The following is a 26,028-nucleotide window of genomic DNA, read 5'->3' as shown; positions in this document are numbered from 1 at the left end:
ACACTATATCATTGCATATGATGACAATAAACAGGGTCATGTTATCAGTTATGGAACAAGAGAAGTTACTACTCATAGTTAATTACCTATGTTATATAAATTTGACTTATTTATGGTTAGTTGTGAAAATCTGCAAAACTGTAGCCTAGAAGTTTCCCATTTTGCTGGTGGGGATTCAGCGTGTCATCCCTGGTTGCTCCTGCTTTGCAATGCATGGTTTGCGGGGCTGATGGGGGGCACCAGCGGTAGAGACACTGTCTGTCCGACTGGGGGCGGCGTTGGACAATCACTTTCTACATGCGTCCCAGCGTGCAACCCTCCTGCCACCCTTCACCACCTACTCCATCCTCACTTGTGGGATCAGCAATTCAGATTGCATGCAAATCCGGGAGCGTCACTGTGGACGTGTGTGTGTGTGTGTGTGTGTGTGTGTGTGTGTGTGTGAGTGAGTGAGTGAGTGAGCAAGAGAGAGAGAGAGAGAGAGAGAGAGAGAGAGAGGGAGAGAGAGGAAAAGAGAGGGGGAGAGGAGAGAAGTGTGGTTGCATTCCTGGAGAGAGATCCCTGCCCCTTCCTCCTTCTTCCTCCTAGTTCCTCTCTTCCCTCCTGGTCTCCCAGCCGGCGGCGGCAGAGAGGGATTTCGAACCCGGGCTGCAGATGCGAAGAGCAGGGCTGCATGGTTAAAGCGTAGAGAAGTTGTGGCAAAGGCGGCTGGAGCAACCTTTAGCGCACTCGAGAGAGTTTGGAGTTTGCATTTGGACGCACCGTGCGGTCAAATCCAATCAGAGAAAAGTTTACTTTTCTGGTTACATCCGTGGTCATGGGCTCCCAGCGGACACTCAGGGCCGGCCGGACGGGGCTGCTCCTGGCGGGGCTGCTCGTGGCTGTGTGGCAGCTTTGCGCCGCAAATTGCCCGGAGAAAGAGTTGGAGGACAGAGAAGAGGAAGCCAACATAGTTCTAACCGGTACCGTGGACGAGATAATTAACAAGGACCCGGTGCATAACAACTATTCCTGCAAGGTAGGACTTTTCATGTGCTTTCCGAAACGACTGCGCCCGAGCGCATGTACACCTGCTGATGGGCTTTAATAATATCTAATAGGCTATCTTTACCCTTGTGTAGCTGATGGAAGCCATTACCTTCCAGTTCCAACTCTCTAAAAGGCATCATCAGCTTGCCTGAAAAACATTTTACAAACTCATTCATTCAGAAGCATTTGGCAGCGGTTACATGGACAGTGCGAGTGAATCCACATTGCTTTCAGAAATAGATGGATGGTGTTTTTTCTCTCTCTCTCCCCTCTTGCCAATTACATAGCCATAAAGCAGGCCTAACCGAGCATGTAATCATCCCAAACATGTTGTAGCAGGAAAACTGACAGGTAGCGCGTACTTGATGTCCCCTCATAAATGCTGAAAACATGCAACATGCCATTTCCAGTGGATGCAAGGAATCTTGTATTTTATAGTTTTTCTGACAATTGGCATCCTAAACTAGGGCTTTGTGACTTGTGGATAACAGGTCATATAAAAAGATCACACACACACACACACACACACACACACACACACACACACACACACACACACACACACACACACACACACACACACACACACACACACAAACAACTTTAAGTCACTGCTATGTATAGTTATTCAGTACATTGTCACCATTCATTAATGAGCAACCTGGAGCTGTAATATTTTCAGCAACATAGACATATGATCTACAATTAATTGCCTTTATTTAATGATGTATTTAATTTAAATTATAGCCTAAAGTGCTAAAAGGAAAAATTTCAGTCACCCTTCCTCCATCTCTGACTTGTGGTAGACCACTCTATAATCTGTGAAAACTAAACAAGTTTTATTTGGTCAGCTTTCCCACTGCGCTTTTCCTGCGCCCACTTGCTTCCCGTTTCCCCGTGAATGAATGGAGTAGATTAGAGGCGCACAGCTCCAGAAACCACCACCAAATTCTGAAATGAGACAAGAGAGCACACACGTAAGAAAGGAGTGAGCTTTCCCATGACGTATGAAGCAGCGTTTGCTGCACTTGATGGGCACAGTGCACACTGGTGCGTGCAGTATCGTAGGCAACTTTTCCAGCGGCTGGGCAAATTCTGCATCTGGAAGAATTGGCTGGGTTTTCTGTAAGTTGCAAGAATCTGTTTAGGATTTGAAAATTGGGGTTACAAGCATCGGTGCCCTTGGGTGTTTCAGGGAAACCTTGATTATGTTTGAGTTCAAAATTCCCCACATGCACCCCTGTGCGTATGCATAAATGCAAATCTCTCTTTTGTCGTTCTGTAAAGGTCAGAGTTTGGCGTTACTTGAAAGGGAAGTCCAGCGTGAACCGTGAAATTCTCCTGGATGGCGGCAACAAGGTGATGATCGGCGGCTTCGGCAACCCCGGGATCTGTGACAATCAGGTGTCCGTGGGCGACACTCGCATATTCTTCCTCAACCCTGCCCCTGACTACATGAGGCCCGAACACAGGAACGAACTTATGCTCAACTCAAGTCTGATGAGGATTACCCTGCGTAACCTGGAGGCTGTGGAGCACTGTGTGGAAGGTAAGCAGCCAGTTTGAAGGGAATAAAATCTGGACTCTACCTTATGTAGTAATTCTTATAATGATAAACACACAGGAGCTCCTGATAAGTTTATCAGTACGTATCCTTGCTGTTTTGTAAGTCAATTTGCTGTTTTGTAAGTCAATTTGCTGTGACAGTGTTTCCATAAAGTGTGTGACATATAAGGAATTTAGTGCAGGATCTATGCTGTGGTTTCATACTCCTGTGGCTTCTGAAATTCTACAGCCCCAGGCTCAGAGTGTTGAAGTTTCCCTGAACTCCATGAAACAAGGACACCTGAGTCATTGTAGGAGCTGTGTTGCTATGGTGAGGCTCCGGTCTTTCCCAGCAAAGCCTTAAGGTGGGTGTGTCTGATAAACACCTTAAGGACAGAAGTTGAGGGATGATCCCCGACCTTTACACCTTGAAGCTGGGCAGTTTTATTAAGTCTGAGGTGAAACTCTTGAACTCTTACATACACATAATGCATGACGTGGGAGCATTCCGGAGCAATGCACATTCCCTCCGCTTAATGGCGGGAGAAAGGGAAAATGACTCTCAGCTCACACGCGTTCTCAAAAAAGTAGAAATAGGTGACGTGTTTTAAATATTGTTGTTTATTCAACTGATTTGCTTCAGCCCACAACAAGCCGATTAAAAACCGTTCCTCTTCGGCCGAGAAGTAATTTGTCAGGCTCTTATGAGATAAACTGTGCAGCCATGACTAATAAATCTCAGCATCTACCAAGACTGTAAGACTGCAGCACCCTGTGCGCCCCCCCCCCCCCCCCCCCCCCCCCCCCCACTCATGCCAGTGAGCTGTGAGCTTGCTGCTGTTTAACTTTTACTGGTGCTTGACAATGTTGGCAGTGGTTCAAAGTTTGACTGTTACACTTACACAAGCCGGGAGCAAGAGAGCGAGGAAATGAATCAGAGCACGAATCACCTTGCTGAAGGCATTCTGGGGCAATCACTGGTTCCGAGTTGCGGGGGTCTATATTCTGGGTACTTTCCTCTAAGCAGTTCTGGGTGGCAGGATGTTCCAGTGGATGGAGCTTGTTTGCAGTGTTAAGTTGCATTTGGCACTCACATAAAACTTCTTCTGTTTGTCTGTCTAGGCACGAAACACTGCACTGCTAACCTTTTTTATTCAGCCCCCTTTTCTTCTCTTCGGACTCCTGTTGTGGAAAGGGGAGTTTCTTGGCTCCGACAAACTGTCTAGAATGTGCCCTTTTGGTTACGGGGCTTTGTGTTTGAAGAGGGTTTACGTCGCATTACCTGGTTTTCTCATATCGATTTACAGCTGAAGGAATAGCAGTAAGGAAATACTAGTCATTATGAAAAAGTCGGTTTATTAAGCACTTTGCTGGGAAGCTTCTGGAGCTTCTTATGCAATGATCATCCTGTAAGTAACAGCCTGCAGGACAACTGTCAGGTGCAGCCCCGCCGTGAAATCTTTATTTTGTTTTCGGGCCCTGATAATTAGCTTGAATGCCTTCATCCAGAAGAGAGTGAGCTGTGAGGCTTGTTCCAGTGAAGGGTTTTAATTAAGAGAGTCAAGTCAGATCCCATCCATTCTTATGCAGCCAGTACCCCCGGAGACTGTGGGATGTTAGCACAGCGGGACAAGACTGTACCTGCCGCAGCAACTCATTGTACCCTCCTCTGCTCTCTCCTCATTCTTGACATTTTCGATAGCTAGGATAGACTCAGGAATGCCTGGCAGAGTGCTGGGTGGGGAGGTGCATTGTCTGAGGCGGAAGAAAAAAGGCTTTGTGTGTGCTCCTTGCCACCAGAGTTTTTTTTTTCTTTTTTCTTTTTGGACACAGTCATAAAAGAAATAGGATGAGTGATGTAGAATGAAGGCAAAACAGAGGATTATTATTTTTCTTCCTTGTTGTTGTTGCGCATGTGAGGACGTGGTTTGTGAGGGATGTTTTGTTTGCCGTGGCTTATTTGTTGGATCGGGGCCCCGCGAGAAGATAGATATCCTCAGGCTTTATGTTTCACCGTTTTTCTTCGCACTGGGTGGTGCCACTTTAGTGCCGCTTAGTCCATGCGTGCGCTCACTTGGCTGCAGGCTCTAATACAAGATTTAGCAAACATTTGCAATGTCAGTTATGTCTTAAAACGCTGTCCGCCACATTTAAGATGAATAAGCAAGGCCTTCTCGGTGTTCTTTTGTGCCCCACTTTTGTATGTTGAGGTCTTATCGCCACCTACCGAAGCCCTTGCAGGCATTTCTGTTACTTAAAGGAAGAAACTGAAAATCCAGCTCTTTAATACAAATGCAGCTCCTCTCCCACATAGTTGAATTTGCACCCTGTCAGGGCAGATAAGCAGAAGGCCCTGAGGACACGCAGAATGTCTTCCTCTGTTCAACCCTCTAGCTACCAGTTAAATGTTAGCCCTGTCATTTGTGCTGTGCAGAGAGTTGACAGATAATGTGTCAAGCAGGATCCAGCAGTCATTTGCTGTGTCTTTGGAAACAAATTGAGTTGTGGATTGCAAGAGTGGATAAAGAAGGCAATTTTAGGGCTCAACTGAACTCTTTCTCCAGATATTGTGAAGAGTTTAGAAGACACACATAATGACGTAACAAAAACAGAAGGCAAACTGAAGACAAAAGTGTTTGGTGGGGGGGGGTGTTGGAAGAGAGGAAGCTGCTTGATGGAGAAGTGTTGAGTTTGCAGGGAGATTGTATCTGTCTTGCTCTGTTTATCAGCTGCTTTTGTTTCAGCTCTTGATGACTTGATGCCAAAGTCTTTCCCTTAAGGCCCTGACAAAGACAAAGAGCTGTTTCTTCCTTCTGTCTTGATCTTTTCCTCTCTCTCCTTCCCCCTCCCGTCTTCTTTATTTTGTTTCTCTCTTTTTAGGGGAGGGGGAACGAGCCAGTCAGAACTCAGCGTATAGTCATGCAACAGCTGCATCAAAGATCATTTCTTTGCCCCTTTGTGTTGCATCTATTTCAATCCATAATGCTGACTGCAGCTAGTGTGCATGCTGTCCTTCTGGGGTGATAATGAGCAGCATTTTACCACTCGACTTCCTACTGATGCTTTATGATCTGTGTGTACAGCAATCCAGAGGCTTGCAGGTTAGCCGGGCTTGTTGAGAACATGATGGGGGTTCTGGTGTGCCAGCAGGTGGTTTTGCTTAATGATGGTCGAGCAGACAGTCTTGCGGGGTGGGTGGGATGTGGGATGACTGTTTAAGCCCCCCCCCTCTTCTCCTCAAGGGGCTGCTTGGAGTGAATAAAGCTGGGTCTTGCGAAAAGCTTTTTTTCCCTCCACTGCTTGTGCAAGGAGGAGGCTTGGAATGGACTGGAATTCCTAACCTGGCTGCCCTCTCCCTCCTCCTTCTTTATTGATATGTGAGGAGATAATGATGAAATGGGGAGGAGTGAACATTTCAGATTTTACCTGCAGCTCTTCATAACGCACATGCCAATCATATGGATCCCCAGAAGAGTTAAAGACTTTCCAAAAAAGGACCTGTCATTTCGCTCAATCAGTTAATCAGTTACTAAAGGCCGTGGAAAATACTCATGCTTCAGCAGCTCAGGTTTTCAGGAATTTTAGGGCAATTTATGTGAGGTTCAAGTCCTAATTATGTTAAATTTGACACCACATGTTGTGTACACAGGATCCTCTTGCATTAAATGACTTCTGTGTGTTTTTCCTGAAGGTTCATTTCACTTCAGGTGCAATAATCGCCTCTAAGCTTAGTGGAGTCTGCCTTTAGTTCTGGTAGAAAGGCCAGTCTCTGCTATTAAACACTCTGGGAAAACTTGCACCAAGTTTGCTGCCTTATAATTAAAATATTAGGCTCCGTTTCCACCTGTTCCTGTGCAAGGAACTGTACGGGTAGATTAAAACATCACAGTTGCACAGTGAAACATGACAACCTACCAGTTTCCCAGGTAGAAAAACATATGGCTTATGGGTAATTCCAAAGGGGGAGATGGAATTTATTTCGTTGTAAAGTGTGTGAGAACCCTACACAGCCGCACCCAGATGACTGAACTAAAGCACCGGGGTCTTTACCCAGTCCATGTCTACATAAGCAGCCTTTTGTCTTCAGGGAGTCATGGGAAGTCAAAAAGAGTGACTTTGAGGATTGGATTTTTCTCAGGGGCCTTGAATGGATTAGGCTAAGAGTGAGACTTCATTCGTTTGCTGTAGAGTTTTTCCACAAAGGTGTACCCTTGATAAATCTGTGTACCCTGTGTGGCTTATGTCAAAGCATTTATGCAGTGAAGTGAACTGAATTGGGCAAATGGAAAAGGCTAGATGGATGGCTTTGATGAAATAAGCAACAAAGGCAAGGAGGGAGTGACAAGACCAGTGGACCTGTGTGCCATCTAGCCCAGAGTCTCCGGAGTTATTGCGCATTTTACATTTTAATTAAAAATGCAGGAGTGGAGTGCCTGCTTGGCATAGCGATAAAGGGGGCTGAAAATGAAAAAGCCATGAAAGACGGGAGCGAGCAAAGGAGGAACGGACCACTTAACCGCAGTCTGCTCATCTTGGCTTGTTTCCCGGCTCAAAGCAGGAGTGTATCACTCCGCTGCTGATTAGAATCACAGATGGCAGTATGTGATAGCGATAGTAAGCAAAAACACCTACATGTAGTGACATGCCTGTCACTACCTGTGAGATGTTGACACGCTCAAAGTGTACACACAGACATACTGTGTAACATCAGGGCTGTCCTGATATACTACGTTTTGTGTAAAAAAGCCGTCAGAGCCTGGCTTCATGCAACAACACGCGATTGCATCTTCTGATATGTAAAGTTCGTCATCTTTCTTTAATTGTGACAAAGCGAAAGACATTTAAAAGATCTCAGCACTCGATGTAGGACTTCATTCCAGTCACGGCTCTCTTTGGCTAAATACAACATGATCAAATGATTTAGTAAGTCTTTTGATAGTAAAGATGACGGTTTTCACCATACAGCGATTGTTTTAAGGCTAACGGAACTGAAAAGGAGATGTAAAGTTAGCTCGTGTCAAAGTCCCAGTTAAGCTCTTCTTTAGTCCAGGACCAGGAAAGTGAAATTGACTCCGGAGGCTCTGAGCAGGGCTTTGGATGTACAGTGACCCGGAAACTTTTCTCTTCTGTCCTCAACATAAAGAGTTCAGAGCAGCAGTCTGCATGAGATCTGGGCTCTCTCCAAGGAACTGGATCCGTGACAAAATTCCTGCTACCAAGGCCACATTTCTGGAGCCGGGCAGCTGCTGTGGCAAGTGCTGCTACTTACTGTCATGCCAAAAACATCAGGTTTAGAGAAAAGAGTTTCGGTGAGACACGGGGAGGGAAGGGGGGATAGCAGGAGCCATAATGTGATTTGTATTTAGGTCAGGTCAGCTGTCACTCCAAAACTTCTTAGATCAAGAAAAACGGAGAAGAAAAAGTTTTTTTTAACCCTGTGAATTCTTTTTGTTTGAAGCTACAGAGGCTTTGTTTTCTAATGTCTCTTCCAGAGAAAAGGTTTGACATGGAGAGATCTCTGGGGTGAGAAATAAAGCCTTACTTCACTTGTGGCAGATGTACAGAATAAGTGGGGGATTTTTCATCTGACTTACACCACGGCTGGATTAAAGCAGGAAGAAACGAGTTCAGGGTTTAATTAGATTTGGGCCCCTCTGGATGTCTGATGCAGATGCACTGACCCAGTGCTTTTAATTACAACTATCATGCTCCTTGTTGTCTCGTGGTGCACACCTGCTATATACTGTCATCCATATATCTGCCAAGTGCAGCTAGTTTTGTGTTATCTTTGTGGGCTTCTCTGTAGTGCCAAAGCAGCTTCCTGTCTTTGGCGAAACCTCCCTCAACTTTTTGAGGAAGGTTTTTGTGTCTAATCCTATGCATCTCTGAACTGAACACCGACTTCCTTAGGATGATACACTTACAGGAAGCAGGGTAGACTTGACAACATGGGGCCCACTGTTCACAAAACAAATCTTAGGATTTACACAAGCTTTTCCCAGTGTTGTCTTGCTCCTCAGACAACAGTTTAGTCTGCTTTACTTCCTTTCTTCCCCTTCATCCATCTCTCTGTGGAAGGATAGTCAGGGTGAACCCAGGATGAACACCTCTCCTTCCCTTGTGACTTGACCTTCACAGTTTCCTTCTGCATTTGCCATCATGTTTATTTTGCTTCCGACTTTCAGTTCGCATCTTCAATCATGTTCTCACTTCCGGATGACGACCTGTACGTGTGTCTGTCTGTCACTGTGTGTGTGTGTGTGTGTGCCTTTGTCATACCTTTGTGGCTGGTTTATACATTTGAGCTTGCTGACCAACCACAATTTGGATTTTATGCCTCTGCTCTTACCTTTAACACATGTTAAAGTATTTTGTTGCCTGATCTCACTCTTCTGTACTCCCACAGTCATCATCTTCCTCCTCCCAGTGTTGCCATATTACTGCACTTCCACCTGTAATTAGACTGGAATCCCATGCCCCGTAAAGCTGTCAGTCCTAACAACCTGGTGCCTCTGACCTAATTCTGTATGCTTCTCTCAGCGTGTCTCTCTGCCAGTTTACTCACAAAAAGTCAGTTAAATTATAACCCTGGACAATCAGAAATTGTTTACAGGCGTAGAAAAGTACTATTGCATACGTGTGATAAAAGTTTGCTGTGAGGCCTTCTCTCACATCTGTGAAATTGCCTAAAGCTATGACATTGGAGGCACTAATGGCTGGAACTCAATGCTGTAAGCTAGAAAGAGAAAAACAGGTCTAGAGTTTGAAAGAAGTGAGCTCCCCTTTTGTGCATGCACTGGAGTAACCCACTTCTTACTGTTGATGGATGAGTTTCATCGTGCGTAATTTTAGCACCATGTTTTGACAAAAAATATCAAATAAATATCTGCTGCATCGGTGTTGATGTGTGACATATTTGAACTTGCTGCTATCAAACACATGAACAGAGTGTTGCTGCATGTATTGATGAAGAAACGTAATACTGGCTGTAGGTAACAATGTCATGATGGATGAGAGATTAGACTTTTCAAGTCAGTGCCATCAAAGATGCTCAAGTTTCGTTTACTTTTACTGAGTTATGGAATTTATGATATGTATTATCTTGACAAACCACTTGAGATTACTCCCCTGAGGAGTAAAACCTCTTGGGACACCCACACCTCCTCTTTCTTTTTTGCTTTGCCCTTCAGGCTTACAGATTTGTCTGGCTGGAAGGAGGCACCGGTCTGCCCCTGTTGTTTCAGCCAACAATGACAAGGACGTGATGGTTTTCAGAGGGAGATATCTGGCAGAGGATGTCTCACTAGCTTAAGCTTGTATCTGTATACACACATTCACATAAACACAGACACAGACTTTACTGTCTCCAAATCCGAATGAAACATAAACATAATCCAGCGCGTTTGTGACCCAGCCTGTGCACTGTGATTATTTTCAACAATTTTTCGAAGAAATGCACGACCGACTATGTCGTGACGTAGTGAGTACACACAGATAAGACGTGAGTTTTAGGGTTGTTAAAGTTATATGTCTGCATATAAAGGATACACATATAGAAAAAAAGATTTTCAACACTGAAAAGAAAACAACACCAAAATTGACCATATAACTAAGAACATAGTACTTTAAAACTTTTGCAATCCAGTAGTAAAACGTGTCTCTCATATAAATGAAACACTGAATTTCAGTGGGATTGCCTGCATAACTAAAAGTTCTGTAAAATAAAAAATAAATAAATACAGTTCATTTTATTTTTTATATTGTTTTATTATATTTCCAGTCTGATCTTATTTCTGTTTTGATTTTCTTTTACATATTTCCAGTATTGCCGGCCCCATCGGTGCACTTTGGTCAGTCGTGTTTTTGAGTGTGTTTTCAGTTGTTAGTGGAAAATCAATCACAATAGCTTGTGAGCCTAAAAATGTAAAAGTATACAACACAATTAGGAGGTTGGACACGTGAGGAGAATCTTCCCCTGGATAGAAGCAAATATTTAAATGCAAATAAGCAATTTGAAACCTGATTGCAATTGAATGAAATTCTGATTTAATGCAGTTCTTTACTACAGCAGTGTGTGTTAAAGGTGTTGCGTATGCAACAGTTCTGCACAACATGTCTACAAGAGAGAAAATGTGACTGGTAATCTAGAACAGAAAGGAAGAAGTGAAGTCCAAGATTAAAGAGCACGAGTGATGGGGAGAGACAGCCGATGGAGAAGGGCAAACAGAACAAGAATGGGAATGAAGGGAAGGGATAAAAAGAACAAATAGTACAGGGAATGCAGAAGAGAAGAAGAAAGAAACGCAAAGTCAGCTCAAAGTTAGAGCTATTGAACTGTGAAGAAAAGGATGAAGACAGACATTATTGATTAGGTTTCTCAAAGATTTAGCACATACAGCAGAATTTATGGCATTTTAGTCCAAATTTAGCCATTAGGACTATTGGCTGCTGAACACAGCCTTTAACAGATAGCTTCCCTCTGAAATCCCTTAAAACCCATCTTAAAAAATAATAGTTAAGATGCTTACAATATCATCCGCATCGTCTCTTCCACTTCTACTGCTGCCACTTTGTTAGCTGTTCTTGAACCCACACAAAAAAAGGAGAAGCCTTGAAGTCATTGCCCAGAGGCAGCTTTTGGCGTTTTCCAGCAGAAGCATAGTGCCTGAGAGAGGCTTGGCCTGAGGTAACAAGTTCTATCACAGACTGCAAGTTGTTGCCAGAAGTATGCCCGGATCAGCCTCTCCAAATCTCTCCTTGTTGTCACTCAGAAGCCCCTTGTGCTGCATAACCCAGCCATTTTTAACATCCCTTGATCCTCTCGTGACCATGAGAGCTAGAGAACATACAAAAAAAGTTTGTAAAGCCATCTTTCTCAGTGATGATTTTCCTCCTCTGTGAGTGGGTAGAGGCATGCTCTGGAAGAGCACTTGAAACAGACATGTTCGAGAGGGCTCTTAGAGAAATATATTAGCATTGAGATGGATGGAGGCGTTGAGTGCGGCGAGTTTGGGTTTGCGGTGTTCTAGTCTTCAGCAGGCTACGTGGCCAGCAAATTCAAGCAACATGTAACCGAACAGCTTTCTAAAGTATAGTTGTTGTAGTTGGGATATTTACTCCCCTGCACTCACAGAGTCCTTGCTGCAGGATTCAGTTAGCTCCTGCTATAGTATAAAGATAAAAAAAAAGTGGAGCATCTGGTTATAGTAAGGTAAATACATTTGTATAGCACCTTTCAACAACAAGACAAGTGTGCTACATGAGACATAAAAGGCATTGATTGTTGAGGGATACAGAGGAACATATAATAAAATAAGGAGAAATTGAAAATACTTTTTTGTCATCAGTGCAGCATTGCTCATCAGGAACAGGACAAGTGTGAGCCTGTGAGCTCAGTGTATTCAGCAAATGAGAAGATATAACACGCCATGTCTTTTATTGGCTGCCTTAAATCTTATGCTTTATCTTCAGTCAATATTAAATTAAGTCCTTTAATTGCTGTTTAACTGCGAAGTGCTTTATGTGCAGGTTCGGGTAATTTTGCCAACACAGTATTCTCCTTCCTCATCTGCACATCAGCGACCTTGATCTAGCACTCGATACAAAGTTCCCACTGGAATTTCCCCGAGGTCCTTTTTAACTGGTTAACTTCCAGGGTCTTGTTTCGGCTCAGAACAGGCTCAGAGCGTTGTAGCCTCCACACATCCTGTTCCATTTAAACAAGGGAAGAGTTAAAGGCATCAGGTCATCCTCCAGTTAACCTTTACCTGAAGCCAAAAGGGACTTTGAATTGGTTATGGGATGAGAGGTTAAAACAGGGTCAGGCGTCTTCACAGCGCCAACGTGACACATTCCCAGGACGAGCATACGGTTGAACTATGCATTGCTTGAACTAAGTGACTGCTGCACAGAGTTTTTTGAATGTGTCTTCACCTTACTTTATTTATGATGATGTGACATTGAAACTCTTACTTTTAAAGGAAATCTGATCACTTGGCTTCCTGAGTGAACTAGACCCAGCTGGCTGTACAGAATGTATATTGCTCTTGCTCTAAAGACCATCCACCCCCTTCCTCTTCTTTTCAGTGCATTATTTGTTCTAAAGCAGTGCATTTGTTGCACACCACTGAAGCCGATCTCTCCCTTTGTCCCCGTATGTGTTTCTGCACGTCTGTCTGTATGTGAGTCACTCTGCTGTTCCCTATCTATGTACCTCTCTCTCTCTCTCTCCCTCTCTGTGTCTCTTGGTCTGGCTCTCTCTTCTTCGGTTGGGTCTGTGCAGATTGAATTTGCTGGTTAGGATGCTTCTGGAATCTTGATCAGCTCTAATTTACATCTAGACAATGGTACGAGTTGAGAGGCAATTTCTCTCCTCCTCTTCTTCCTCTGTGTTCCCCTCCTTGAACCTCCTATTCCTCCTTTTTGTCCTCCCTTTCACTTCTGTGGCTTTGCCAGCGGCCCCCATCCCTCCTCCTTCATTGTGTTTTTCGGAAGATGGGAACTAAAGGACAGAGAGGGAGTCACCTCAGCAGTAGACTAAACTGAATGCTTCTGGAGTTCATCACCGCTCTCCTGATAATGAACTCTACACACTTGTCAGAGCACATACGTGCACAAACACACACACACAAACCCCTTCTGTTAGCTTTAAGCAAGCTTTGAACAGCACAGTCAGCCTTATGTTGTACTGTGTGCCCTTAATATCTGAATGATATTATGCATACATGACATGACACTGCACAGTACTGTCAATTAGCGTACGCTTCGTTTGGCACCAGCTCTGGTGTCATTGTCAATGATTGCAATTCAAATACTGATCCCCTTTGACAGAATTCACCATCACAAATAACAGGCCACGCTGTGCAGAAGCATAAAGCATCTCCAATTTTTTTTTTTTTTCTTTTTTTTCTTAAATGACATCAGAAACAGCAGTATGCGACATTACGTGATGGCAGAGCTTCAGTTCATCCTTTGTCATTTTTTTTTTTTTTTTTTTTTTTTTTTTTTTAATAAATAGGACAGGGGGAATGAATGAGAGAAAGAGGGGGAGAGAAAGAAAGAAAACCAAAGGGGAGAAGAGACGGTGAGAGGGGGGGGGAAGAGAGAGAAAAAAAAAAAAAAGAACTCCTGGGTCACCTGTATGGAGAAAAAAAAACAAACAAACAAAAAAAACAAACAGAGGAGACAGCAAACAACAAAGAGCAACATAATAATAGAGAAAACAAAGCACCATCACAATAAACTAGCTAGTCATAGATATCAATATTTACTAAATAATAAACGATATTGTGCAGCACGCAAGATAGACAGCGCACAGTGTGCTTTGAGGCAGCAGCCAAGAAAGCTTTAGTCCGCGTCTGTGAATACCCATGTGTGCATACCTGTGTGGATCAGCATGCTTGCATTCCAAAGGTTTCTCCATGTAATGATCTGCTAGGGAGTGTGGGGGGGCCACAGCCCCGTCCTCCAGGGTGTGAAGCGGGTATGGAGGAGATCAAAACTCCAGACATCCAGAGGCCCCCAGAACACAAGAGACCATGGAAGACCAACAGAGGGGCAGCCGCGCCACTGTTCCAGTAAGAGCTGAGGAGAGTCCCAGATGAGGGCTCGCCCAGCAGCCGCGGAGCAGAAGTCAGGGGGAGTTGCAGTGACGCGCCCGTGAGCTCCGCCGGCCCCCAGCTGTGCCTGAGTGACCGAGCCCCAGGCCGAGAGGCCGGGGGCACCCCACCTCCAAAGGGGCCCGAGCGAGCCCCAGGCCCCAGGCCCCGACAAGCGGCCGCCAAGGAGTGAGCCGGTGTGTACCCGGACGCCCACCCCCAGACACTAAGAACCACCAACACGCCGACACCTGAGGGAGTCCGCCACCGGCAGGGGAAGTGGTGGTGGGTGGAGATAGGCCTCCAAACCTTGGAGGGCCTGAGGTGTCCCCAGAGAGGTGGCGTCTGATACCCAACCTGACATATAGACACAGACATACAGGCACCCACAGACACAAACATCCATTCCCACCCTCATGCTCTCATATGCACTCACTCCACACTCAACCAACGTGGAGACAGACATAAAGAGACGCTGTACACACAATCACACTCCCCAAGCGTACTCTACAAACCTGGAGGGGGGAATTGCACCCAGACCCAGGTGGTGTTACCCTTTTCCCTGCGGTGGGGAGAGGCAGACCACCCCGACTCCGCAGCAGCAGGGAGGCCCCACACCCCAGACCGCAGTCGGACGGCCAACTCCTCCTACTAGCCCTCCCGCTCCAGCAGGCCGCAGAGAATGGGAGTGGGAGAAGACTCCAAACCTCCCTCCACCCGCTCATTGTAGTGTTGATGCATGTGTGTTCTAAGGTGTAATTAAAACCCAGGAGGGCATGGAGCTACCTGCCAAGGAGCAGCAGGTAAGCGCATAGTCCCTCCTGCTAGCCCTCAATGACTAAGTGTATTTAAAATTGAGAGGTGGGCAACGACGTCAGGGGTGAGGTATACACCCTGATGGTAATTTGGACTCCGTGATTGTGCCCACCCCCAAGATCCTATATGTATGTGTAATGAGAGCATCTCCAATTTTGACTAAGTGCTCTAAACTAAAACTGACTTGGCATAATAATTGCTGTTTAGACTAATTTTGTGTAAGCAGACAGCTAGGTGGAGAAGCCTGTCAGGTTGCACTTGGAGGGAAAACTAATCTATACTCCATGTCAGTTTAGTTTATATCTTTAAATATGATTTTGTTCAAACAAAAGTCATGGATACTCTTTTTAGTATAAGGTGTAAGGGTTGAGATTTGAAATGTAGTTGTTATCTAAAAGTTGCTGAACTTGTAGCTGTCATTTTAAAGGCCACGCACCCTATTACTCTCTTTTCTAGCCATCCATCCATTCGCTTCCGCTTATCCTTTTCAGGGTCGCGGGGGGCGCTGGAGCCTATCCCAGCTGTCATAGGGCGAAAGGCGGGGTACACCCTGGACAGGTCGCCAGTCTGTCGCAGGGCTAACACATAGGGACAGACAACCATTCACACTCACATTCACTCGCACATTCACACCTAGTGGCAATTTGGATTATCCAATTAACCTATCCCCACAAGCTGCATGTCTTCATTTTTTATTCTTTGCAGTTTCAGTCTGTGTTTATATCATACTGGACTGTAGTGCAGCCCCCTTTAGGTCCAATTTATTCCAAAACAAACACGTTAAGCTCCTCTCCCGAGTCAGAGCCTGGAGTTTCAAACAAAGCATTTAGAAAGTGTTTTAGCTCACAGAAATTACTTGCACGTATGCTGACCTCAGGATTTGGAGAAAAAAAATGTCCATGTTTAATATAAGCAACCACCCTATTAACAGTACATATGATTAAAAAAAACAAGAAGCAGTTCACAAAGCAGTATATTTTACAGTCATAACAGCCACTCTAGCATTTTTTGATTTGTTTACTATCTCACCAGGACATGGCTACGGGCTAAATATGAGCTTTGTCTCCTGTGTACAGAGAATGGTTTTGAATGTGTTAGTTTGACATAAGAGATGGAAGTCGCTTTAGTCTGTGCTCAGAGAGGAGCCATAGCCTAGAATCGTTCAATCTGTTTCAATGGAGCGATAGAGCTTCTGCTGAACAATTGTGTGCAGTATGTTGGGCCAAGTCACAATCTTTCAGCTGGCAATTATCAGTCCTACAACCACCTGTTCACAACGTATTTGCAAATATACACAAATCCATACTAATTTACTGCAAAAAGAGTAAGAGTATTTGACATAGATTACTTTTTTTGCACAGGTGATTTGAGGGAACTAAAGGAAGCTTTGACACAAAGGACGCCTTGTAGCTTCTAAACGCCTGAGGTGTACATGGTGTCATCTAGTTTATCTACCATGAGCTTTTTGATAGTTTGTTACCCTGGGATTGATTGTTTGGTTCCCCATCTCTGAGGCACTGGGTTCGGTGGTCATGTTGATCTCTGTCACTATCTCTATATAACTCTTCATTCTCGCTTACGACAGCTTAACAGAGTTGCGCTGTTTGTAAGTTAATTATTTCATGGTGTGAATACTCAAGAATGCAGACTACTGATTTTAGCAAAGTCCCTAATGTTATGATCATCGACACTATAACATGATTGAGGGGCGTTTCTCTTCTTTACTTTTTAAGTTTTCATATCTCGGCTGTTATAAATGTAGATACCAACCGATTTGCGAATAGCTAATGTCGCCCCACCGATGAATCAGTTGTGCTCTGTGTAGCAATCAAAAAGACAGAAATAAGACATAAATTAACCACCGATCCACCCAAACATACCCAAACAAACAAGAAGCACCTGTGCAGTGGCCAATCATTGATAGCTGATAAGTTCATCTCCTCACTCGACCTGTGAAGTTAGCTGTCAAGAGTCTAAAGCAATTTCCAAACAGTTCTGTCTCTACTTGTTAAATACAAATTAAAGTAACAAATGACTTCTGCTGTCACATAATATATAGAACAAAGAAAGTCGATTTTTTTTCAGTGAGTAATAAGAAAGGAGTGATTGATTACATTTTTCAGGACTCCACTGAATGATCGAATTATTAACTATAGGTGTTATGCACAGCTTTTGGGCCTGTTGAAACTGATACAACACTCAGGAGTCACTTAGCAAATTGCAGCTGAATTCCAAAATAAATGTCTTATGAAGGACTGTCCAGTATATTACCATTCAAACCACTAAGAAAACAGATTTGGTTTGGTATTTGCTTTATTTGGCTTCAGAATGAGACTTTTCAGCTGCTCATTTTGAAATATTTGGTCCCCAGGATAGAAAGTGATCCATTAAAATTATTGCATCCACCTTACTAATGAACACCAACAGTTGTTCTACATACTTTCCCTGGTGTAGTTTTGCTTTGGGAGACTCGGGTTCATACTGATTGCACCTGAATTAACAAATGAAGCAATGTCAATGATCATTCTACTTAATTCAGCACAGTATTAGTTGTTTTGAAAGCAGGATATATTCCAAATCCTTGCTGCCTTCACCTGATCTTCTCACTGTGACATTTATAAAACTGATGCATACCCAATCTTATCCAGTTGAAAGCAGTTGAAAATCACAACAAATAGGAAGGGTGGACATGAAATCATTGGGGGGCCTGTCAGTCTGCCAAGATATGTTCCTCCAAAGGTTTAAAGTTGGTGGATTACCTGCAGTCAGTCATGGCTGCAGTGTTTTGGATTCGCTCGCTTTAGCCCTGCCATCATTCCTTTGAAGAAGCCGAAATGAGATCCCCTCCATGCAAATCACTTGGCTGGTTTGAGATGAAGCGCCGACAGTCCTGATAAAGGGCGACGCTCCATCACCTCCACTCTCAGAAAACCGATAGCGTATGAAGTTTATTAAAAAAGTCCCTTTCCCAAGAGCACCCCCTTTCCTCCTCATTTTTAGCTTTAATAGTAGAGATTTTTTTGAGTGTGATGATGCTGAAAGTTTGGTGCAACGCATCATCCTAGTTTTATGTGCAAATGTCTTTACATTGTGCGTACATTTACATTTCTGTGTGTATTTGCATACGCGCATGGATGGAGGGGAGCGGCAGCTTTTTTCTCGATATGCAGAATATGAAACCTACTGAGAGCAAACTTTTTAATTTCATTCCTCTCCGCCGCCAGTCTGCCAAATTAAGGGGGATTGAAATGTGTTTTTTTCATCAACAGCAGACTTTAAGACCAAACTGTTATCAGCTTATTCATTTACTGAGCCCTGAAAGGGAGTTTGAGCTCAGCTAGTTAGGGGAGGGATGGGAACTTAATTATTGTGTGTGCGGGTATGGTGAGAGACCAGAGGAATACACGCTCAGCGTTGGAGCAGATTGTGAATGATCACCCTCGGGCTACCACCAGAGCTTCTCCTCTTTAGATCTGTGTTGACAAAGGCTCGGAGGCCAGCTTTTGGTAGGGTGTGGAGGCTTGGAGGGGGGGTAGCCTTTGTTGTTGACTTCTTGTCTTTTTGAACCCTCTCCTCCCAACCACCTGTCTCCCATCGTGTCTGATTATCAAAGCTCTAAAGCTGAAAAGAGTGCATACTTCAGACTTTGAATATCATATTTGCCGTTCTCCCCTTGGGAAACAAAAATAAAGCTTTTTGGTGGGAGGGGTTTGGTGAAATAGCCTGAATCATGGTCATAGACCATCTTAGGGCCACAAACTCAAGTTCACAGAACGAGGAATTGTTGGAAGCAGAAGGGATTAAGGAGAAGGGTTGCTCTAAAGAATCAGGGTATTGTTGCAGCCTGCTCATCAAAGCGTAAAGATTTTGGAAAGAACGAATGGGGCTTTTATGGAGATACACTGCTGACCTCCCGCTCGATCGCACGCACACAGAGAAATATCATTACATTTGAACTAAACATTTTGCTCCCCTGAACTTTCCCCCACAGTTTTTTCCACAGTTTTCTTCTGCTCCGTGTTTACATCTGACGGAATGCTTATAAATAATTAACAGATTTAATGCGTTAACTCTGAAGTAATGAACTGTAACCCTCTTATCTTTGTGACATTAGCGGTAACAATTTGGTTTCTTTGTTTTCAGAGCCAACTGTTCCCTCAATTTCTCCTGCGCTTGTCTTAGATCGTTTGCCAGTAAAGCATGGTGGGCAGTGTTTCGGTCATTTGATTTGCAGCTTTTAATTCACACGCTGCGCCTGTGCTGATATAACCATTGTGATCCTAAAAAGTCATCAGCCCTGCTACGCTTGTTGAGGATCCACACACACGCACGCACTCAAGCAAACTTTATCCTGCCCATTTCTGGTTAGGCGCGCAGGTTCTTATGCCTGCAGATTATTCACGGGGATTTCATTCTAAATGAGATGAAATTATTGCTCTCTGTGAACCGGGTCTTTCAGAAGTCACTGCCAGAGCTTGAGCTACTCTTTTTTGTTTTTTGTTCTGCTTCCCTTTTGTTGGTGTGCATGGCAGAGTAACCTGACCCTGGATGTGACAGGCGCTCAGCTGAAAGAAAAAGCCATTTTTAGCAGTGATTTTAAAGTGCATGTGTGTGTATGTGTGTTAATGATTGTCACAGACTTGGTTTAAGGTAGAAAATCTGCATATGTTCTTATTCTGGATTCTTTTTGCAAACACTTGGCTTCCTTATGGATGTTTCATATTGACAAAACGAGAGCCAGACTGATGCTGGATTTTAGAGGCCATTGTCGATGATTAGACTAATAAATTTCGACATTAATGTATTGATTGATTGTCTTTGTGTACAATACAGTTAGGCCTATTATAGGTTAACTTTCTTTAAACTATTCCAAACAGTCACTTTTAGTCCAATACTTTGTGCAAAACATAAAAGAAAATCAGCTATTTGAATGAAGCAATCAGATGACGATCACCTCACTGCCTCTAATTTAGCAGGTGAGAGCACAAATGTAACAGGTGGTTATTCTGCTGTAAAACTAGCAACACAAGTTCCTGGATAGCTTGTTAGTTAATTTGCTGTTGCTAATTATACCCGTAGCGGTAGCCACATGTTAATTTAAAGCAGTGTCTCTCACAGTCATAGTTTACAGTGCAGGACTCACTTTCTACAGCCTCTGAGGAAGAGTTTGCATGCTTCTGTTGTGGAACTCTGCATATTTGCGCTTTCCAGGCCTGGCTTTCTCCCTTGCTGTGAGTGTGTGAAAGTATTTTGTGTGGTCACTCAATAGTGCTGTAAATGCCTGCATGCACAAACACCAACACACTTTGATGTCTTTGACCACAAGTTTATTCAGCATTTGAAGACAGTCAAGTGAGACAGGACTCTGCTGTGTGTGTGTGTATATGTGCAGGGCTTTGTGTACATGTGCTGCATGTCAATGAGAAATGCACATAAACTCAGCTCCAGGTCCGCTCCTTTCAAACACTCCTACTCGGTTGTCCTTCTCGGTCCTCTCCTGGCTTCCGAGTCATCTGCAAACATCGTTAACATACTTGGTGTGATGACTGTCAGCCTCTCCCAGATGGCAGTGGTGGATGTTTGCGCAGGACTATTATCAGCTTCAGCACACGCTCAGTCATTCAGATCGCTTCAGCTGAACAACAGCCAAATTCAAATATCCCAGTTCATTTTTTCCATTCCAGATTTATCCTCTCTCTTCAGTCCTTTCCGACTTGGGAGTGTCTTGTTCTGCTCTGTCGCTTGCAGAAGACTGAAGTGGGATGAAAAATTATGGTGAGATGAGTGCTTGTGGGGCAGAGAGGGGCTACATTTGGAGTTTCTCTGATGTTGGGGGAAAGGGAGCGTGTAGCTGGTGGCTGGGGAGAGTGTACTCCTGCTGTTTGGGCAGCCCTTTTGTCTCCTTAATGACCCGGCCACGTAAAGTTAGCTGCTCTATTCAGAAGGCATTAAGGGTCATTTTACCTGATGACGGCTGTTTCCCCAGTCACTTGCCTGGGGGAGGGGAGAAGCGTGTGGGAGATTTGTGTCCACTGGGAAACCATGATGCATTTTGGAGATGGTTGTTCGCCATTTTTGCAACATTTTACTTTGTAGTTAGAGAAAAATTGCTTACTACTCCGTATTTGCTCAGTTAGTGTGATGATGTTGTACTTTACTGAACATTTGGAGAATTTTCTTTTCACTTGCCTTCCCCCTCTACACAAAGGTCAGGGTTTAGTTGCGCTACAGAAATCCAGAATCTGGTAGGGATTTATTTCACCTAATCTTGCTGAAATGAATGCTTGAACCTGGATCCTTCTGTTGAACGCCGACCTCGTATAAGTTGCTTCCAAGTTCAGAAGCATACATTGCTGTAGTTCCTGCACAGATTCACTTAAAGCATCTGTTGTTCCACTGTGTCCTTCATCAATCATGCTAAATCAAGTTACAGAGACATTTATAGGACAAAGGGACAGGAATAGGAGAAACTAAGCTTTCAAAGTTGTGGCAGAAGCCCAGAAAGACATTACATTTGTTTAAGTGGGCTACTTAGACATTGATTCACCCTCCATAAAATGTCCCAGATACTTTTTGAAGTTACACACATTAAACTAAAAAGCAGAGGTCCAGTCTTGTAAAGACCAGCCAGATTTTTGCCTGTCAAGTAAAACCTCACTGAGAGAGCTGTTTCTTTAGTTGTCTTGTTTAAATTACTGTAGTATGTTGTGTTTTGATGCTATGCAAGTACCAGATGGGCTGCAAAGTCTGAGAACATACAAGTGCAAATGCATGGTTGGCACACTTGTTCAGTTTGACATCTCTCCGTTTTTTCATTCTCAGACCTCACGAGCATCATGTGAGTCCAGGCAGAGTTTAGGCACAGTTTCAGAACTCATCCGTGTCTTCCCTAGTAACATGATCACATGACCGTTCAGATACACTGGGCATGGCTGTGTTAGTCGTGTCAGAGTAAACAGGAAGCAGAGGGTAGGTTTCTCAGTTGTGATTAATCAGGAAAGGACCCGCAGTGACTAATGAAACCCAATCACTTTAGCGATTTTCAGTTTCTACCTGTCAAAAGTGCAAATTGACTGTCTGAGTATCCTCATCGTTGCGGGAGATTTTTCAAAAGGTCGATTTTCATTGATCTAAAAATGCTTTGCATGCTGACTGAAGGCCAAAACAGCGTCGAAAAAAACTTTGTTTAAAAACCGCCCATTTAAGTGTCGACAAGTCCTATTTTATACAAATAAATAAATGGGGCTATCGTGGCTCAAGAGTTGGGAGTTCGTCTTGTAATTGGAAGGTTGCCGGTTCGAGCCCCGGCTTGGACAGTCTCGGTCGTTGTGTCCTTGGGCAAGACACTTAACCTGTTGCCTACTGGTGGTGGTCAGAGGGCCCGGTGGCGCCAGTGTCCGGCAACCTCGCCTCTGTCAGTGTGCCCCAGGGTGGCTGTGGCTACAATGTAGCTTGCCATCACCAGTGTGTGAATGGGTAGATGACTGAATATGTAAAGCGCTTTGGGGTCCTTAAGGACTAGTAAAGCGCTATATAAATACAGACCATTTACCATGTATAAATAAACCGAAATAAAACTGCTTTAACCTGGGTATTTCTGGGGAGCATTTTGTACACCTCACATGGATGTAGTAAGTAAGGCACGATGAACCTTCTCATTAGAATTCAGATTCCAGCTTGTGGTTAAGTGCTCCACTACCTGCTCCGTGGCTGAGAAATTGGCACTTAGGTAATGAAATGCCCATCGCTGACGGGGGTACTTGATTGTGCTGAGACTGCGAGAGGGGGGCCAAGTGAGAGGGGAATGGGAACTAGCGCGGGGGGCAGAGCTGGGGATGAGCCCAAGTGAACATTAAGCACACAGCAGAGAGTTGGAGGAGAATAAGTTGCGAGGCTGCTGCTGCTGGCACAGATACATCACCAGAGGAAGGGTCTGACAGGTCTACTTACAAAGTATGCTCTCTCAAGGATGAAACTGGGTGTAGGTTGGAAGCTCTGCACAACGCCAGGAGCTGGATCTGTGAAGCAGATGTCATATTTATTTATTGCTAAAATACTGACAGCAAACTCATTCCCAGCTATGATATTTTTTTTCATCTGTTAACAACTAGCAGTGCTAGGTTCAGTTGATAATTGCAAATAACACAGCAGTGCAGGTGCTAGAATGGTGTAGAAAGACTTTACAGGTGTTTAGTTCATCAAGGCCAAATAGATACAGTCCAAGAATGTGGGTGTCACGGCTGGTGTGATCCTATTACAACACGGTCATGGTTTTTACCGCCTACTACTCATCGTCTGCCTATTTGTTATTTCTTTCTCCTTCACCTACGGATGGCCCAACCCCTTCCTCAACTTCCAAACCAAACACAGTTACCTGAGTATGAAAAGCAGCCCGTTCATTATCTTTACAGCTTCCGCACTACTTTGGTTCCAGTTCCAAAAGGTATTGGAAACGGTGACCTTTGCTCCTGCTTTTGTCCGTCAGTTCTCCCCAGCATTGTCTGCCTCTGTTACATTCATGCTTCAAAAACTAAGCAGGCATTTCTGTAAGTAAAATGACAGTTGATTTATTACTAAGCTCTTCAGTGGAAAGTGAAGGGCAATCTTTGATTAAAGTCCCTCTAATAAGTAACAGCTCAAGTTAACAATGAAACCTCAGTTGGCCCATTTAGTTGGGTATTTGCACTTCTGCAGTCATGTCGTCATGTGTTGGTGCATCACATCTTAGTTTTGAATAAAACAATGCCGAATACTCGGCAATCAGTTTTAAGTGGGATTGCAGATGAAAATTCTTGGAATTCATTCATATCGTTTTCGTGACCAAGTGTCTCAAATTATCAAAAGTATCAAATATATCAAAAGGCAAATGAGAAAAAGTCTCACTAGAAAAAGCCTAAAACAGATGGTGTCTGACGTATTTGGGTTTTTTTTTTGTTAATCAGCTGCTGCCATATGAGCAGGCTGAGGATCTTTATTGTTGTGCAGTTAGCCAAAATTGTAATTAATATTTTGAAGCTGCCACAGATTTATAAACCTCCATTTCTCCAAAATGCCATTGCTTGATTTAGGTTAATTTCTTTCTTTAAGTCCTAGATTCTCTAAACTACAGCTGCTGTAATCTTGACTTTGACTGTTAGTATTACTTTTTGTTCTCTGGTACTGCAACGTTAGCCCTCATGACAAGTGCGCTATTGTTCTCCCAATTTCAAACGCCAGGGGTGAAATTGATTGAAGCAAGCATTCGACTCACTAAATTGCTATCTGTAGGGTGGAGGTTTAAAAATTCTGTGTTTTGGACACAGGTGTTTTCTTAGCAACAGATGGGAGAGGGACTTAGAGAAGAAAGGGACATCACGGAGCCTGGAGATCACTGAGAACAAGGTTGTGTTTCCAGGCCATCGTGTTCAGGAAAAAGAAACTCCCTTAGCTCCATCCATCCATCCATCTTCATCCGCTTTATCTGAGGCCGGGTCGCGGGGGCAGCAGCCTAAGCAAAGAGGCCCAGACCGCTCTCTCCCCAGCCACCTCCTCCAGCTTATCCGGGGGAATACCAAGGCGTTCCCAGGCCAGCCGAGAGATATAATCTCTCCAGCGTGTCCTGGGTCTGCCCCGGGGCCTCCTCCCGGTGGGACATGCCTGGAACACCTCACCCAGGAGGCGCCCAGGGGGCATCCTTGTCAGATGCCCGAACCACCTCAGCTGGCTCCTTTCGATGTGGAGCAGCACCTGCTCTACTCTGAGCCCCTCCCGGATGGCCGAACTTCTCACCCTATCTCTAAGGGAGAGGCCAGCCACCCTTCGGAGGAAGCTCATTTCTGCCGCTTGTATCCGCGATCTCGTTCTTTCGGTCACTACCCACAGCTTGTGGCCATAGGTGAGGGTAGGGACGTAGATCGACCGGTAAATTGAGAGCTTCGCTTTTACACTCAGCTCCCTCTTCACCACGACGGACCGGTGCAGCGTCTGCATTACTGCAGCTGCAGCCCCAATCCGTCTGTCGATCTCCGGCTCCCTTCTCCCATCACTCGCGAACAAGACCCCGAGATACTTGTACTCCTCCACTTGGGGCAGGAACTCATCCCCGACCCGGAGTGGGCACTCCACCCTTTTCCGGCTGAGAACCGTTCCAGTGCGAGCTGGAGGCCCTCACCCGATGAAGCCAACAGAACCACATCATCCGCAAAAATCAGAGATGAGATTCTGAGGCCACCAAAGCGAAAGCCCTCCGCCACTTGGCTGCGCCTAGAAATCCTGTCCATAAAAATTATGAACAGAACCGGAGACAAAGGGCAGCCCTGGTGGAGCCCATCACCCACCGGGAACGAGTCCGACTTATAGGGATCGAATGGCCCGTAGCAATGGGCCAGACACCCCATACTCCCGCAACACCTCCCACAGGACACCCCGAGGGACACGGTCGAATGCCTTCTCCAAGTCCACAAAACACATGTAGACTGGTTGGGCAAACTCCCATGCACCCTCAAGTATCCTCGAGAGGATAAAGAGCTGGTCCAGTGTTCCGCGACCAGGACGAAAACCGTATTGTTCCTCCTGTATCCGAGGTTCGACTAGCGAACGAACTCTCCTTTCCAGCACCCTGGGATAGACTTTCCCAGGGAGGCTGAGGAGTGTGATCCCCTTGTAGTTGCAACACACCCTCCGGTCCTCCTTCTTAAAGATGGGGACCACTACCCCGGTCTGCCAGTCCACAGGTACTGCCCCTGATCTCCACGCAACATTGCAGAGGCGTGTCAACCAGGACAGCCCTACCACGTCCAGAGCCTTCAGGAACTCGGGGCGGACCTCATCAACAACAGGGGCTCTGCCACCAAGGAGTTGTTTAACTGCCTCAGTGACCTCGCCCCCGGAAATTGGCGGGTCATTCCCCTCATCCCCAGACTCTGCTTCCTCCTCGGAAGACGTGTCAGTGGGATTAAGGAGGTCTTCGAAGTATTCCTTCCACCGCCTGACAATTTTCTCAGTCGACGTCAGCAGCGCTCCACCAGCACTATACACAGTGCAGGTAGAGCACCGCTTTCCC

At 44.8% G+C, this 26,028-nt stretch overlaps 1 protein-coding gene across 1 annotated transcript in view; it reads left to right on the top strand.

Moving 5' to 3' along the window:
* Positions 1-506: 506 nt before the first annotated feature.
* Positions 507-26,028, top strand: part of agrn (agrin) — a 283,985-nt gene continuing 258,463 nt past the window's right edge. The window contains exons 1-2 of the mRNA XM_080900080.1: positions 507-1,018; positions 2,317-2,578. Coding sequence (XP_080756206.1) covers positions 818-1,018; positions 2,317-2,578 — 463 coding nt within the window. The 5' untranslated portion in view covers positions 507-817. The remainder of the gene's footprint in view (positions 1,019-2,316; positions 2,579-26,028) is intronic.

Source organism: Rhamphochromis sp. 'chilingali' (assembly GCF_963969265.1).
Source record: "Rhamphochromis sp. 'chilingali' genome assembly, chromosome: 12".
NCBI classification, from domain to species: domain Eukaryota; kingdom Metazoa; phylum Chordata; class Actinopteri; order Cichliformes; family Cichlidae; genus Rhamphochromis; species Rhamphochromis sp. 'chilingali'.
The sequence above is the reverse complement of the archived record's forward strand: the minus strand, read 5'-3'. Positions and strand labels throughout refer to the sequence as shown.